The sequence below is a fragment of the Sebastes fasciatus genome, chromosome 6, assembly GCF_043250625.1.
Source record: "Sebastes fasciatus isolate fSebFas1 chromosome 6, fSebFas1.pri, whole genome shotgun sequence".
Classification (NCBI taxonomy): domain Eukaryota; kingdom Metazoa; phylum Chordata; class Actinopteri; order Perciformes; family Sebastidae; genus Sebastes; species Sebastes fasciatus.
In genome coordinates this window covers 33,842,023-33,860,303 of record NC_133800.1, presented here as the reverse complement: position 1 = coordinate 33,860,303, position 18,281 = coordinate 33,842,023, and the positions used below count along the sequence as shown (strand labels likewise).

The window sequence follows — 18,281 nt, the reverse complement described above, 5'->3', positions numbered from 1 at the left end:
TCGGACGAGGGTGGAGCCATGGCGTTCGGTTCACCTCGACCACCGCACTGATTTCTAATCCATCATGTGTGTCAGCTCTCCTTCCCCTCACATGTTCTCCTCTCCAGCATCAATTTGGTTTTATTCTCTTTGGCTCATGTGCCGATATGAGAGTGAGTCATTTCTGATTGTTCTTTGGAAGATAACATTTACATCTTAATTTGGTTTGACGTGTGGCAACAGATGATTGATGTGATTTAATGATTTAAAGGGATTTTTTAAGATGAGACAAAAGAAAATGAGTCTGGCTCAATGACAGGCTTCTGTAGATCAATGGGAATAAAATGAATAGATGTAAATAAGCTCTCACCAGTTCTATGTGCGTGAGTTGCTGGGCGACGGTGAACGGGTCGTTGCAGATGGACAGCATGTCTCTCTGGATGGACGCCTGGGGCTTCGCCTTAAGAGCCGTCAGTCGCTCCGCCGCCGTAGCGTTGATCTTGACCAGCGCCTCCTCGTACTGGCTGAGCACCGTCAGCCTCCGGATCAGACCCTGGCTCATCTGGCCGACCGTCTTCCTGTAAACCTGGTGGATGGGGAGAGGTGGAAAGAAGAGAATCAGTTAGTACTTGATGTTCAGAAGCTTCAAAAGAGTTTGATTTTATTCACTCTGGACTCCAAAATATTCCTCCATATTTCCACAAAACTCCAGCACATGAAGGTTGTTTTCACACAACACTCTCTTTACCTCAAGCTATGGCTTTGTTTTCTCTGTTCTCCAGCTCTATACAGTTACATCACGTTTACATGCACAAAATATTCAGTTTTTTGCCCTTCTTCTGAAAAAGACAATATTCCTACTAAGCTGTATACATGGCTAATGAAAATAAATATTCCACCAATATTCCTGTTTACATGCAGCCGTGCATTCTCCGATTAACGTAACCAGTGGCAGAATTTTTTGACCCTGTAAACACAGCCTCCCTCTGACCCGTGTTGTCTGATCCAATAGAAGAGCTACTGGAGCTCAAACTGCTGAAAACATTTGTTGTGTCTGGGGCTGCGTAGCCGCAGACCGGTCAGGGTGCACATGCTGTCATAATATTATGGCTGATCGGTGTATATACGTACATACATACCGAACCATGAATTTTGTGTGCTGTTACACCCCTAATGTAAACGTAGGCACACAGAGAGAATAAGGACAAGAGTACGATATAAACCTCCAGTAGCATGCGTGCAGCCACTTTGTTTGGCTCGATTTAGGTTAATCCCAAACCACTCATCTGCGGCCGAGGGCGATAACAACCTCACTGGAATTTACAACACACGCATGTTGACTACATATCAGCAGAACTGATGCCAGCTCTCAGCCAAAAACCACAGAACGACCCTCAAAATGTGAAGTATTTGTTTTGCAGAAAAGCATCCTTCTGGTCGGGCACTAGGAGGGTCACTCTCAGCGTTATGCAAGCCTCTTCCTGCCGGCCTCATTAAGGCCTCTCGGCTCAGCAGGAGTTAGAGGAGGGAGGCTCTGGGCTCTCTCTGGCCTCAGGGGTCGAGAGGTCGTCCTGTTTTGAACTTTCCCCTGGACACAATTAGATAAGTGTTCCCTCGCTGACGCAGATTAGCAGTTGCATAAGAGCGTCTACAGAGGGAAGGAGGACATGTGCGTTTGATTTGAGTGCATGTGTGTGTTATTGTATGAAACGTGGAGGATCCTGTTCATGGCTTCTCTCCAGACCACCGGTATGAGCTGCCAGACAGAATCTGGGGTGACGAGGCCCCTTTTCTCACGACCACATCCCCTCCCCTCCCTCCACTTTCTGCCAATTCAGCCTCCAGAATCTGGGTTCTACAAACAAGAGTCCGGTTCAACAGGGCGGGAGGAAACACAGCCGGCCTCATAATGGATGTGGAGGCCCGGTGCCGAGACGGCTATCAAGTGTGAGGAGTCGGTGCGGCGCTCACGGACTCTGAAACTCACTTCCCAAGGCGAGACTAATGCATCTGTCTGCTGGTGATAGGTGTGATGGCACACCGACAGACACATTCACATGTCAGCCAATCAACTGAGGCTCTGTGGATATTACAGTTTTGGCAAGAGGTGATTGAAGAGCGCACGGCGGGGAGAAGAGAAATGAAGTTGTAGGGAAAGAAAATGAGGGTTCAAATTATAGCAGGAGTCGAGATGGACCGGAGATCAGAGAGAAAACTTCCTTCTTAAATAATCTCTGCTCCTTGACCACGTGCACCAAAGTAACTGACCATCCAACTAAAGGCTGGAATTAAATTGGATGGATAAATGTAATAGTTAAAAACGAATCAATTAATCTTTGTAGATCTACTATGAAGCGATGAATCCAAAAAATATGGAGAGATTAAATGATATTGATATAATCATTAGTTGCAGCCCATTCAGACATTGTAATATCAGTGTAAACACTGTACACACTCAGCTAATGCTTGACCACACTCCTGCTCAGTGGGACAACAGTGAGACGCCACCAGTGAAAATCGCTCCAGTTGCCACTTCAAAGTCGGCCATCTGCCGCAGCTTCTGTCCTCACTACAAACAGAGGACGGGGCCAGGGTCGGATAAATATAGTCGCAGATCTCGGAGACAACAGCACGCCTGACATTTCCAAGCAGAGGGAATCGCGTTTGCTCATCAGATCTATCGGCGTTACGAATGAGGGCGCCTAGCGGGGGCGCGCAGTTCCCCCGCGCTATCGACCCTGGCGGCGATCCCGAGGTGGCAGACGGCCGCTCGGTACAAGTCGCCACGTATCACTGGAGGTCCTGTTTTTCCTGGCTGAGGGCTGTTACTTCCTGCGGAGCGCCACCTGACCCACACGAGAGGCCTGGCTGTTTTTAGCAGGTTAGCTGAGCAGCACTAATGAACAGAGAGTACAAGGTGATTATTTTATCTACAAACACGTCCATGTGGCCAAGTCACGATGGGGCAGAAACACCACGAAACCACCTAAATATAGGCTCTACCGTATAGCAGTCATGTGCTACAAGTCCAGGTGCATTCTCACGGCATTACAACCAAGTCCAAGTCAAGTGATCGTAAGCAATTTGTAAGTCAATTACAAGTCTCTGACCTTTGACCTGAGAGACTTGTTGGGCAGTGAGTCTCACGAAAAACAAGTCTCGTGAGAGACAAGTCCCAAATCAATGCCTAACCTCAACAATCTCGCGAGAGTTTCCCCACTTTGCTGGTTCCCTTCTAGACACGACCATACACAGTCGATGTTATGAACCAAACCCAAAGCAGACAGAAGACAAGTATAGAAGTTCATATTTCTCAACAGTTCCTTCATTGGGAGCGACTGCTATCCAGATATTGAACTTCCCAGAGCAACTTTAAACGTGCCGTGCAGTGGCACCTGTCATGAAAGGGTTATACTGTGCAGGCACCACTTGGATTAAAAACAGTAATGTTTGTCCAAAGATCTGCCTTACATCAAGTGTACCAGGCATCCAAACTGGATATAAAATGTGGGATCTGTTAAATCTAACTAACTTATCATAATAAAGAAAAAGAAAAAAAGAACTTAGTGCAAAATAAAAACTGCACATTTTGAGGGAAAGCAAGAAGTCGGTACCATCAAATGAGGTCAGATGGAGATCACAGCGCTTGTTTTCTTCCCTATATATCCAACCACATCCATAATGACAGTCTTACTCCAGAGATCAAGGTCCTGGAATGTTTCGAGTGTGGTCTGGACACGACGTTGACCAGATGTTCAGGACATCTATTCTGGACTCAAAACCCTTTCCCAGAGCGCTGCGGTGCACGCTCTGAAGAATCAGTGTCTAACTCCGTACACTGGACCTGCTCACGGTTCAACGTTTGTGTTTTGTTTCCAAAACATGATTTAGAGAAATCTGTGAGAAACATGAATGTAAATTAGTTCTGATGAAACCCCTACTGTTGTCTTCCTCGGACTGCTTCCTCACACTTCAACAGCTGGACTTCTTAGAATAAAAATGGTCCCGTGGCGTTCGCACCACCCAGAGCAAGGAATCATGTTTTAATATCACGAGTTATCATCTATGGATATATAAATGACCTATATCACATCCTGACTTCCTCAACAGTTGCTCGGGGTGATTTGTGAACCCGAGGCAGCAAAGCTTCCCGAGGAACATTTGAAAAAATGTTCTTGGTCACGCCGTGCTAATCATGAGCACACAAGCATGTGGCTTTACATGATATCACAGCTCATCTGCAGGGTGTTTTAAAAGGTTGCTTTGTCAACACAGTGCATTCATCTAGTGTTTGGAACATTTATCTATTCACGGCTTTGTTTCGGTTAATGTCAAATGTTCTGTTAATACGGAGTCAATCAAGGGCAGCTTCTTGCTCAGGTCCCACACAGATTATTAAAGGGATAGTTTGGGTGTTTTGAAGTGGGACTGTACACCGACTGTGAAGTAGTACCTCATACAACCCCTCTTCAAAACATCCAAACTATCTCTTTAAGGACAGGACATGATTTTAAGGACAACTCGTGGTATTTATGAGAAGCCATCTATCAGCGATGATAACATTTACTATCCAGATCTATTGCTGAGGTCAGAGGATGCTAGGATGTGATATTGCTAGAACAGAGTTCAACAGCACAGGAACTGAAGCAGTCACACAGTTGGACATTATGATTATTTAAAAGAAGAGAGAGAAACTGAAAGAAAAAGTTCAAAATGATTTCGCAATCTGCCCGTTAGAACTTTCCCCTACCATAGTTAACATAGGTAGTTGCTTTTTCACACAGATGTATTATGCAATGAGGGATTATAAATGAACTTTTTGGCTGCTATCACTTTCAATTTCACCTCCAACAGGTGGGTTAGATAATAAACAAACAGCAGACAAGTTAAAGAATAAATGAGTGGAGAAATGAAACTACTGCAGGTGCTTTCCAACAGGGCTGCTCCTTCTGAGTCCATTAGTCGACTAATCGGTCGTTTTGGTCTTAGTCAACTAAGAGTTTTTTAAGTCGATAAGTCGCTTTTTATGCTTTCTTCATGCTGAATGAATATTTCCAAGAAACCTATAACCTATAAGCACATCTCTGGTAAACACCAGATTTAAAGAGGTGCTTTTGTCTGATTCTTTGTGGAGAAACTCAGTTTTACAGATCTAGCTTTTGCTCTAGTTTCTAACAACCTCTAAGGGAGCAATTTCCCAACACAGTTTGGATCCACTTGTCAACACAGAGTTAAGGATCACTGCAAATGATCCCTCAGAATAATAAGACACTACCCCATCTGTAGCTGATGTTCCTCATCTTGATCAAACTTGTTTGTAGCGATGATGACCAGAGATTTCAGGTTGAAAAAGAATGAAAAGGTAGGACGAGAACATTGATAAGCTAGAAAAACACCTGTGGCTTTTAATTATTTGGACACACTTCTTATCTTATTTTATTGAATGTACCGAGCGTGATATCACCTCGAGGGAGAGTACCGTGGTTATCTTGTGCTACACGGCTCGCTGTTGCCTCGAGGCCAGAATTGATTTCACCCATAAAAAGTATGTTTGGAGCGGCGGTGTTAACGCAGACTGCAGCCAATCTACTGTGAAATCAAAAGATGTTTCGTGTGACCAGCGAAACACAGCGGCCGTGTCTCTGAGCGTGACTGAGGGAGTGTGTATCACTGGTGGTCAGATAAGATGGGTGTTTTTGCAGACAAGGAGAGCTGTAAATGTGTCCAAGTGACATGTGAGAAACGTATTGATTTGTAGATTAAATCAGGATCGATACTCGTGCTTGTACTATTGATGAGTGAAACATGAAACCTGCATTAAAGACAGCGGGGGGAGGGTGGGTGGGTGGGCTGGGTTTGTCTTGTGTTGAGCAGTGGAGGAGGGATGTGTTCTATCTGGACAGAGGGATGTTTGTGTCCTCCGTCACTGTCGGGTCCTAACAAGCCCCCGCCGCTTTATCGTTAACACCAACCCCCCTGAACGCTGGACAGGTTAGCTGGGGGTTTTTCCCTGCTGCCTGTCTTTATGCTAAGCTAATCACTACCAATCAATCTTCTCATCGAACTCGCAGCAAGAACGCTACTAAACTGTGAAGTTAAAAAAGTCACCGTTTTGTCCCGTTGGCGTTTCCTTTGGTGGCACACAGAGCGTGAGTCACTGCTTGTTAAAACAACTTCTCTGTATCTAAATGTCTAACAGAGGAGGGTCTGCATGTGCAACAAAGATAACAGAGACTACAACAGTTCTACCTCACTAAATCAACTCTGATGAACACAGCGCAGCGCAGCGGAGGCTAACGGCGCGCTAAGCCACTGACATTCAGCTCTGCAGCAGAGAGACAATTCAAACGCTGCCTACTAGGAAGCAGCGCCACAGACGACAAAACAGCCACCTAGCTCATGAACAATGAGGCTTTTCTCTCAACTCAGCCTGCCTCCAAAACGGCTTTGTTGCCAGATACCCCCCCACCTCCTCCCTCCACCTCCCTCCACCGCTATCTGCTAAATAATCTGCCTGTGCCTGTAGCTCTGCTGTACGTGCGGTCTATAAAACAGCACCGCACGGCTTTGTGATAACACCTACACACATTATCTGATCAGCAGACGAGTCTTTTGTTACTGAACTCGTTTGAATAACGGTTGGTGGCGAGCAGCATGTAGAAATAACAGACTGACCTCGTCTCCACTGGCCAGCCGATGGGTCAGCTCCTTCAGGCTCCGCATCATCCTCTCGTCTCTGAAGTCGTACGGGAAGGTTTCCGTCCACTCCGTCAGCAGCTGGAGGATCTTGGGAGCGATCTTCCGGACTCTCATCTGAAAATGCAGGATGAACACATTAGTATTGAGCGAACAGCTGAGAGAAACACAACTAGGATGTGACGACGTCTAGATTTTGCAGTGGGTTCACAGCTAAGAGAGGGGTTTTCCTGGCTCAGAATGAGGTGAAGGTGGTGCCATCCAGGATTTATAGCTATAGCATACCTTGTCGGCTTGAGGATCGCTGAGTCGTTGTTGCTCCATGCACAGGTGACACACCTTCGACATGAGTTCGTACGGGCGGACAAAAAGGCGCGAGCTGAGCAGGAAGGTGAAGATGTACGTCCTCTGTGGAGAGAAAAGAAAATATGTTTACTACAAAAAGTAAAATCATGATGTCAAATTGATTATTTAAGCTTGAAAATGGGTTTTAAAACCACACATCACCGGGGGCAAAGATACCTAAACAACAAAATATATAAAGTAGGGGGAATGAAAACTTTTACTCCCTGATGTACGGAGAGAAAAAGATGCAAGAAAGCGACTTTAGCACTACCGGAGTCTCAGAGCAGCAGAGCTTCTCAGACAGATAAAAAGAAAAAAAGGCTTCACCTCCTCACTTTGATGAAACTGCAAAGCAAAAGAAACCACCAGAGATAAAAATAAACAACACTCACATCTGGATAATAGTCTAGAGTCGGGACCAAGTGGTGAACAAGGGCCTCCAGGGACCCGGACGCCAGGTTGTTGTCATGGTAATAGAGGCCGGCGTAGCTGTCATCTTTGGTCTGGTACAGGTTCTTGTTGTAGCTGCTGGTGTTCAGCTGCCCCGTGAACGGTGGTGTCTGAGGCATGTTGTCCTGTAAAAAGAGAAAGTGGACAAACACAGAAGCGGTCAGTCAACGCTCTTAACTTCTCCGATAGATGTTTCACCACAGACGCTGATGCAGGGCGGCCAGAAGAAAACCAAAATAGCTCTCAGACACAAACACAGACGGCAAAATGTTTAGGACGCAGTCAACAACCCGTTTCTCCTCCGGATCCCTGCTGTCCATTTTAAGGCTTCTGGGTTTAGTTTATTTGGACGGACAAATGGTCGACTGAAAAAGATGAAAACTGTGGTTGAGACACAAAAAGCACGAGAGAGAGGAAAATAAGCAGGAGGTTCATGAGTCATCTGCATCACAATGAAACACACTAGAATAGATGCTAACAGATGCTTTATTCAAGTTTGACCCCACTGAGCTTTACAGGGAATTGAAGTATTAGCGCCTTGCTCTACAGAACCAGTTACAGCTAAACCAGAGCTGTTGGCTTATAGCTGGTATTTAACCACAGAGCTCATAAGGAACGTTCTGCGCTTAAAGACTGACGTCAAAATGAATGCACTGTACACCACAAAACGTGTGCGAGCTTGTGAGAGATTCTGGGTCAAACTGCAGCCCTGCAGGACGTCCTGACACTCGGTTCACCCTGAAAGCAGCACTCTGTATGACGATCACGTTGCCTGCTTACTTCCACTGCTACCACATGTTTGTGTATGTGTGTGTGTGAGTGTGTGTCAAGGAGGCAAGAACAACTCCTGATGCATGGTACGACATGATGACGAGTGGAGGAACACGTGTGCAGTCCTGTGCTAGGGAGCTAACGTCACACTAACATCAATCAATAGAAAGTTGTCATACTACTCCTGCAGCGTCTCACCGATCCGTACGTTCCAAACAATCATCGCTCTGTCAGTAAATCACCAGATGTGTTACCTCCATGCTACGAGGACGTGACAGCACGATACACAAGCCTCCCTCCAAACGCCACGCCCCCAAAATTTGGGCCGAATGAAATGATTGGACGGGCTTATTACAGTCCAGATACCAGATTTTGTGTCAGAGCATTTGAATTATTGATTGCTGTCGGGACATGATGAGAATTTCAACAAATATAACATTTTGAAGAACACTACCAACCCTAACTTTAACGTCCTCACAAAGATAGAACAACAAGCTCACACACACTTTCCTCTGCCAGCCTCCTGACCTCTGACCCTGGCACCTCGGCTCAATCCCATGCCAGGCAGACTTATGGCTGGGGAGACACAAAGGGCCTTTTCACACTGCAGGGGGGGTGGAGAAGGGGGTCGTGCAGGGTGCAACAACCCCACCCCCACCCACCATCACAATCCTCCTCCACCACCCCACCACCACCACCTTCTAGACAATATGCTGCCCCGTGGCGGCCTGCCGAGTCAGGAAGCCTTTAAGGCTGATGCACTGCGGCGCTGCTGCCAGGGACGGATACGAGGATGCCAGGAGGTATAAACTACACCTGCCCACACACTGCCACACAACCAGTCCAAACTGTCCTGTGATGTAACATTGGTTTGCAGAGGAGGCTTACATAAGAACAAAAGAAACATCTGGACCAGAGAGTGAAATAACAGATATTATTTTGTAGCATCTAACAGAAGTCTTGAGCTTAACCTTTAAAAAAAATCAAAAGACACAGCTCTGTTTGCTCTTGCAGGAGCACACACGGCTCCATATAGATCCCTAAAACAACCCCTGTTTATTCATAAGTTCACTTAAAGCCTCCACCCACACGAGGCGAACCTTCCACCCTTCCACTTTCACACGCATGCCGCTCCATAATGCACGCGTGCACACACAGACCATCGCTATTATTCAGCCAGACAGCCGTGATGGCCATTTCCATGAGAAAAGGCGAGTGTGAGGAGTCAGAGCATCTGCTGCACCATGTGGCTTCACTGCAGAGAGCGAGAGCGAGAGAGAGAGAGAGAGACCGGGACATCACGAGTCTGATGGAGGGATACTCGACTAGTAAAAGTCAACTGGGTTTTGGATCCACTGGGGTTTACTCCACTGAGGGTTTTGGTTTTCTGAACTTAAGAGCTTTTTTCTTAGAACAACAAGTACAACCACAGATATCTACTGTCCACAAAGCAGCTCTAGAAGCAGCGCCGGGGTTCAGATGAAGAGCAGCACATGAACAGCAGCAGGTGATCGAGGACTGAGAACTCGTCTCTTTCACTTTTCCCAGCTGGGATGTAAAACCACCAGCTCCCTGATCCCACGCTCGCTTCTCTTACCATGAAGGTGGGGGTTGTTTTGGTTGGATGTGGAGCTCAAACTATTAGGCGACCAACAGGAAATTAATCAAAACAACAATTTTAATACTCCTTTTGTTGTCTTAAGTAATTTTAATATTTAAATTATTGTTGATTTATGAGTTTAAGAGGACACCAAGGGCTCGGGGGGAAATTGCCATGGGCACGTGACTAGAGCTGCAACAATGAACTAATCAATAATGAAAATAGTCATCAGTTGCAGCCCTAAACGTGTCCTATTTTTTGACATTTTGTAGATAAACAATGAATTGATAGAGCAAAAACAGATAATCAATGATCGGAGTATTGTATTGGGAGAAAAAAGGTTGTATTGGTGAACTCCTGGTTGCTGCCCAAGTTCAACATTTCATTTGTGGCACAAGTTAAACAGTCAGTTTAGTTGGACTGGGATTAATCTCAAAATATCCAACCTTCATCTACCAATCAACTCAAATCCACACATCTGCATCCTCTACAGATTCAAATGAACACATACGGTGAGAGCACTGGGTTTATAGAATCTAATATTGCAACAAGTTGTATTGAATCTTCAGTACTGTGACATCACTCTCCGTCTCTTTGAAAAGGTTTGAACAGTTTGGATTAATCTCACGCTGCCAGGGGCAGGTGAGCTTCTTTTGAAGATAAAAGCCGTGTCTCTAATAGAAAAAAAAAAAACTCTCAGATAGAGGACACCGTGAGATCAGATGTTGCACTTTGTCCTCTTCTCTAATCTCTCCGTCTCTTTTAGCAGAGCGGCACTATTTGCTGGTCCTGGTTTGTTCTAAGGTTGCTTTTTTAAACACTTGATACGTTTGGTGAAATTGATGCTTTTGGTTCGTTTGCTATTTAGTCTGGTTCGGTTTGCACAAATTAAAGCGGACCAAATAAAAACACGTATTTGCTGAAGGGCGTACGAAGGAGAGAATTTATCTTTTTCGTCTCGAGAGCTGCCACTTCTCTGAAGGGAATCGTAGACTGTTATGTATTGCTGTCGAAGTATTTTCACTCTGACTCGACGCTGATCTATTGTGCGCACGAACCTCTTCTCCTCCAGTTTATATAGAAAGAAACGTCACTATTACATATATATTCTGTACGTTCTCTTCGGCCCAGATGTCAAGCAAAGAAGTCAGTCCTCTCCCACTCACGTTAACCTGTTGTTTACCTGTGTCCATCTCAACAAATGCCTGCACAGAAAGCCTGCGTTTTGGTTCGCTTTGGTTTTGTTTTAATCTGTGCGGTGCGGTTCATTTGGGCTGTCGTGAACGCAGCAATCGTACTCTGTTGCGGACCAAAACAACCGGTACGAGACCGCTTGCGAGAGGTGGTCTCGGACCATTTATTTTTCGTCCACACTAGTATGGTTACTGCGTTCACAACTGCCCAAACGAACCGCACCAATTAAAACAGACTAAATATTGGCTTGTGAACGCGCCCTTAGTTTCATAAATTTTATCAAATGTACTTTATCTATTTTACTTACAAAGATTAGGGCCACTTTTGGCGATAACTGAGACCATATTCTCGGGCCAAAAAATGCTAATTAGTTTAGCAGCAAGGGGATCCCACCACCACCATCGCCATCTCTGCACTAAAGCCAACAGTGTCTGCTCTCCACACACGCCAGCTGCAGCCTTCACCATAATCCTAAAAACAAAGCGCAGGATGCCGACAAGCAGCAACAACTGAGACATTTACATTTGGCTTCCAGGTGTGTGTGTGTAGTAGTATTAGTAGTGGTGGTGAAGGGTGGAGGGGGGGAGGACCACATATCAAGTCCTGACAAAAGCAAACTCTTGCACGTTGCTGTTGGTTTGCACGTGGCTGCTGGCTGGGTGGCAGCAGAAAGTAAACAAACTAAATGCCACAGCACGGGGGGGGGGTTGGTTAGGTTGGATGGATGGTTTTAATTACAGCCTTGTTGGCTGTGTGTGTAGCCATCTGCCTCAATGTGTAAAAAAAAAAGTCTAGTTTGGACTTAAATTGGATTTAAAAAACAGAGGATATTCAAATTTCTGTCTGTTTCTGCTCAAAAGATGTTTTCAGCTAAAAAGCATCGAGCTGTAAACTGACATACAAATTGTTGCTTTTGGGTGAAAATTTCTTTAAATATTCAAAGTCAGGTCTATTTTTACGCTCACGCAGACACTGTTCCCATTTTTTATTGGCTAAAACACCAACCGCTGATTATCACACGGCAGTGAGTCTCTCAGATGATTCAGGTATGTCTCGTGGTAGTCTTGAGGGGTTGGGACTTTCTTCCTAGTATAGTAACACTGGGAGGTACACTCAGCTGAAACAGGCAGCTTAGAAATGAAACTGAAAGATGTTAAACTGATCATGAGGTGCAGCATTTGGAGGTGAAATACGAGTTGAGGAGAAGTGAAACCAGGACTTTTTGTTTGAGGCCATGGTTCACTGAAAGGTTATAGAAAAGTCAAACTATTTCCCTTTTTTTGCCCTGTAGGGGGAATTTAGAAACAAAAGCACCAAACCTCCCCGAGCATATCAGGAGTAAAACCCCGCCATTTACGTTAAATTCCCTCCAGGCTGCAGAGCCGTCAGTGACACAAGCTTGCAGGTAATTTAGCCTCCAAACGTTCGGGTGGGGCAGCTTCCCCCCAGAGGGAAAATGACAGAGCCCGGTCTCCTCGCTTTTGCTCAAGCTATCAAAGAGCCGACGGAGGCTCTTCTTCCCGCCCTGCCCGCCGTGTTAACGACCGCTCCTGATGAGCGCCCATCAGCAGTTCTAAAGGCTGTAAAGAAAAAAAATCCTGAACACACAGAAAAGGATTCCCGTGGTTCAGGAGACGCAGCCGGGAACGCCCATTTAAGCACTTCTCCGATGCTATTTTCCTGAGAAATTCCCAGGATTGTGCTGCAGCCACTGAGGTGTACACACAGGTCAAAGCAATAAAGCTCTGAGACTTGTGATGTAATTTGATTGAGAAGTGGTTTCCACAGAAAGAGAAAAGGTTGGGGCTGTAAGAGGAGGTGTCTATAGCAGCGGGGTAATGTGATGCTGCCCGGAGACACTTTGAGGGTCCAGCAGTAAATCAACAGCCCCCCCTCTGCTGTGTAAACACTTAAAGGCACGAGGAATCTCACTCATCCATGGCTTGAGGAAATGAGGGTGAGAGATAGCCGAGTGGCTGCACAGCAGGGCCAAGAGGCCACAGTGGAATAGTGGAAGTAGTCTAAATAAAGACGGCTGGTTGCTGGTGGTGTTGTTAGAAGCTGGCGTGTGGTCACAAGTACTTCAAACTAAACCAGGTGGAAGAGTGTTAAATAAGAATACACCTGTCTGAGAGGGCTGCCAGCAAACAGAGGGACTGGAACATGGACCAACACCACATCTCCACATCCAGCTGACCAGATATGTGACTCTAGTCCCAAATTTCAAGTAAGTCCCAAAACACTTGGTCCAAGTCTCAAGAAAGTCCAGAGTATTTTTTTCTTAAGCAAGTCAAGTCACAGGTTATGGCAAGTTAAGACGAGTTCTTAGTTAAGGCAAGTCAAGAACCAAAACAGCACATCTTCCCATCCAGCCTGCCAGACGTGTGATTCAAGACATTTGGACGAGGTCTCAAGGAAGTCACAAATTATTTGGTCTAAGTTTCAGGTAAGTCCCAGGTTATTTGATCACAAGTAAGTCACAAGTCATTTGGTCGCAAGCAAGCCCCAAGTCATTTGGTCCAAGTCTCAAGAAAGTTCCAAGTAATAAGTAATTTGGTCCAAGTCCCAAGTAAGTCCCAAGTCACTTGGTCCATTTCTCATTTAAGTCCAGAGTCATTTGGACCATTTCTCCCTAATCAACAATATTCATATTTTATATTTAAACTGAAAACAAAATTGACACGGACGTCTTTCGATTAATTTATTTTCTGTCAATTCAAGACAGAACAGCAGCAGCAACAACAGACCAGAGAGGAGAGGCGGCTCACCACAGAGAAATCTTTGTCTCTCTCGACCTTTTAACCTTTTCCAACCACCTCCTACATCCACACCAGTAACAAGTGTTGTCCTACCAACAGGGTAATGTTTGCAGCTGTGGCACTGAGTGGTAAAAATCACAGCTTCCATACAGGATTCTGTCACCTGGCGTCATCAGCCCTTGACAGCCTCATGAATCCCCCCCGCTGACATTAAAACATCCTGCACAGAGGGGACGCCGCAGTAGAAAACAACAACACCTTCATGGCTTCTGATACGTCAAGAAATGAGTAAACAACAAGTTAAGATTCAACATCAAGCAGGCTACAGGTTGGGATGAGATACTGGAAACGTTAAACAGGTTAAACAGGCACATTTCAACTGGTGTTTTGAGGCGGCACGCTCTCTTTTTAGGTATTTCCCCGTCCAGATGCATCTTGAATAACGCCTCAATACCTTGATCTAAAAGACTAAGGCATCTACGTGCAAACTGGGCGAAATTTGGTTGAAAAGTGGAAGTTTTTCTTAGATATCCATGTTATAAATCCATCGATTCACCACATCTAAAAGACTGTATTTCAACGTGCAGTCATGACCTGCTTCACAGTCATTTAAATACAAGTTACATATAACCAAGCTTTCACTCTTCAGCCAAATTTAGTCCATAAAGTGCTCCACAAAACACAAGTTAAGCATCTGCAACTCCATGACAACTCCATCGACTGATGAACTTGCTAATCAATAAATCAGAGCTAGTTTAAGCGATAAACACTGCTCATTTCTTTCAATCCCCCAAAGCTCTGCAGTCTTCACACCACTTTTTATGTACAATTACATCACCGCTTTCATCAAAATATCAGGCACCTTCTTAGACCCCCCAAAGCATCTATTTGTCTGCATTTTGTTTTTACAAACAAAGCCCACCACAGCACCAGAGTACAGCAGCAATCATGCAATCCACAGCAACAATAACTCATTCAAGTGTTTCCAGAGGAGGCACCCTCACACTGTGAGCCTGCCAAATCACCAATAAACGGATTTAACTTGTCAGCACATTAAGGAAACCCTCAATGCATGCTTGTAGTACAGAGAGGTGGCACGGAAAGCCAAGGAGAGCAGGCCAGAGTTACACAGGAGAGATGTGGGATTAACTGCACTGATCCCTCACTGGCTTCAGGAGGAGATGGCAGGGGGGGAATCCTCTTAACCAGGAGATAGTGGGGGTTAAATATAGTCCAGCACTGACACTGTGGTACATTTCAGGGGTCACTTTAGGGGAAATTAACAGATAAGACACCAAATTTGTGTTTGTTTTGATTGTGGAGGATGGAGATTTGGATAAAGCCAATAAAGGCGCATAGCCAGCACTCACACTGCAATAAAGGGTCGATATAAACACAAAAAAACTCAAGATGCAATATTAATATTTGCAGGTAAGTTGGGAAAATACCTTTAAAATCTTTTTTTTTTTTTTTTGCTTTGTTGGTTGTTTTTTTTTAACTCTACTCTTTCTTTTTGTCATTATTATTATTGTTATTTATTTTCTTGGTTTTGTTTTGAATGTTGAGGTTGTTTTCTCTCTAGTGTACTTGATGGGTTTGTCTGTAAGATCATCGACTTAAAAGTTGGTTTATAGACTGTTGTAATTAAAAAACAGTGGATTGCATATATGAAAACAGCCTTGAAAAAAGGAAAAAATAAAGTATAAAAAAATAAAATCAGTGGTCAGTTGGTGGTACATTTCAGGGGTCACTTTATGAAATAATTAACAGATAAGACACCAAATTTGTGTTTGTTTTGATTCTGGAGGATGCAGATTTGGATAAAGTCAATAAAGGCGCACAGCCAGCACTCACACTGCATAAAGGGTCGATATAAACACAAAAAACTCAAGATGCAATATTAAGATTTGCAGGAAAATAGCTTTAAAATCAGTGGTCAGGTGGTTTACGCACGCTGCCTCTTTAAGGAGACATAAAGTGCGCTCTCTTTCCACCACCTGCGCGCATTCTGTGTCCAAGACGCACAAACAAACACACTCAGTTGCATCCTCAAACATTCACACAATCAATCAAATCCTCACCTCAACAAGCAGGAATCCAGGTGACAATCTCCCTCGTATCCTTTTTCCAGAAAACCCTGTGAAACCGCCTTTATTTCAGACACTTTCTCCTTTTTACATGAAACCCTCCCCGGTGCTCCCGGTAGATCACTGCAGCATTATTCAGCTGCAAAATGCACGAAAAAAGGAGCGCGACTAGTCGGTTTCAGAAGAAGAATCCGTGAGAATGAATGAAAGCTCCGGCTGTGTTTCTGTTGCTGCTCCGCCGCCTCCTCTCTGTGTGTTTGAGCTGCGGAGCTCCGATCAGCCTCAAGACTTCACTGTGACGGAGAGGCAGCAGCCAATCAGAGGAGAGGAGAGGACTCACCCCTCCTCCTCCATCTCATCATCCCCCTCTCCTCTTCTCTCCCTTTCAATTTCATTTCCCTTTCTCCATCTAAACTCTGACGTTTCTTCCATGATCTGTATCTTTCTTCCTCTTTATTTTTATTTAGCCTACAGGGATGACAGATGACGTGTTGCCAGGTCATCTAAATCCAAAAGAAAAAAATACAGTATGACAAACACATTGAAAACTTTCCTAATTCCTTAGGTTTCCTAATTCCTAAGATTAGTTTCTGTTAACCGCAACACACAAAAATTAAGATTTTTATTTTCGTAAATAACTGGATTTATTATGATATAAATAAATAATTGGTCCCTGATATTGTTGGTTTATGGTAAATGGTAAATGGACTTGCATTTATATAGCACTTTTTCTAGTCTTCCAACCACTCAAAGCGCTTTACACTACATGTCAGCATTCACCCATTCACACACACATTCATACACTGATGGCAGAGGCTGCTAAGGTGACAACTTTGCCCATCAGGATCTAATCTAAATACTAAATCTAAGTATGCTTCGGGAGCAATTTGGGGTTAAGTGTCTTGCTCAAGGACACATCGACATCAAACCACCGACCTTCCGATTGGTGGACAACCTGCTCTACCCTCTGAGCCACAGCCGCCCTTATGTGTGTTTAGTCAGTTTCACTACAATTTACACTTTTATTAACAAATAGGTGCGGCCAAACAGGTTAAAAAATGTGAGAAAGAGAGTTACAGGGGTTATTCATTTGTTCATTTGTTACCTCAATGCAGAAAATAAGGAAGGTCGGCCACCGGCATTTAAAAAAAATATTATTTATTTATTTATTTTTGTTTTGTTTTGTAAGTTACGTTAGTGACGTTTTTCCGTAGATGTAACATTGTTTCTGTACGTATTTTAAGCCCAACCATGACGCTTTTCCTAAACCTAACTAAGTGGTTTCGTTGCCTAAACCTAACTGTGAACGCTACCATAGTTTTGTTGCGTGGCGTACAAATGACACACGAAAAGCCTAAAATGATCCCCTTTTTCAAAGTATTCATAAAACCGCCCTCAAGATGCTATAGATCCGCCACAACAACCAAGAACACTTACAAAAAGTCTTTCATACCAAATGCCATAACTTTTTTAAATTCGTATATTCGTTCATTCGTAACATTCACACTGGGACCATGTCCGTTACTGTTCTCTGTACAGTGCATATTGTGCTATTTAATGTATGTATTGTGATTTGCTGCAACGATTAGTCGATCAAATAATCGCCAACTATTTTGATAGATTAATTGTTAAAGAAATTTTTCATGCAAAAATGTCAGAAAATGCTGTTTTCAGCCTTTCAAATATGGAGATTTCCTGTTTTTCTGTTTTATATGATATTAAACTGAACATCTTTGGGTTTTGGGCTGACACAACAAGACATTTAAAGACATCACATTTTTATCTTACACGTATTGTCATTCTATCTTATCTTATATATGGATTTTAGTGCTGAGTTGACCCGCTCTCTCATCCTATACATTTCATTGTACTGTATTGTTGACCCATGTGTTAATCTGCACATGACAAATAAAACTGAAACCTGAAACCGCCTAAACCACCTTGGACTATGAGAAACTGGGACGAACATTTTTCACTATTTTCTGACATTTTATAGACCACACAATTCATCGATTAATCGAGATAATAATCATTAATGATTAATTAATTAATGAAAATAATTTTTTGTTGCAGCCCCAGTTTCAACCAAACTGAGAAGCCGAGGTCAAATTTTCACATTTTTGGACTATAAAGATTATTAATATTATCCTAAATATCTGCACCAAATATAATAACAATACATCCGATAGCTCTTAAGATATTTCACTAAATAACACAAAAGTCGACGTCATGGTGCGCTAGAGTAAAAGTCAGGAGATCAACAAAGTCAGTAGGATTCCTCCTCTGGGGACCATGAATGTCTTATACCTGATAGTTGATTCAGTCTGGACCAAAGTGGTGGACCAACAGACATCGGCATCACTAGACTATGGCAACAATTACAACAGGAACTACAATAAC

The 18,281-nt window shown here is 44.0% G+C and overlaps 1 protein-coding gene across 2 annotated transcripts in view; it reads right to left on the bottom strand.

Annotated features, from left to right (window-relative positions):
- The window catches only part of rasgef1ba (RasGEF domain family, member 1Ba), a 131,047-nt gene that overhangs the window by 18,072 nt on the left and 94,694 nt on the right, over positions 1–18,281 (bottom strand). Inside the window, exons 1-5 of one of the 2 annotated variants that reach the window (XM_074639453.1) lie at positions 15,876–16,149; positions 7,413–7,595; positions 6,961–7,083; positions 6,655–6,792; positions 350–565 (exon numbers count right to left, since the gene is read on the bottom strand). In XM_074639453.1, the coding sequence (XP_074495554.1) occupies positions 350–565; positions 6,655–6,792; positions 6,961–7,083; positions 7,413–7,589 (654 nt within the window). In that variant the 5' untranslated portion in view covers positions 7,590–7,595; positions 15,876–16,149. Of the gene's footprint in view, positions 1–349; positions 566–6,654; positions 6,793–6,960; positions 7,084–7,412; positions 7,596–15,875; positions 16,150–18,281 lie in introns of those variants that run through there. The other variant, XM_074639452.1, reaches the window with a different exon arrangement.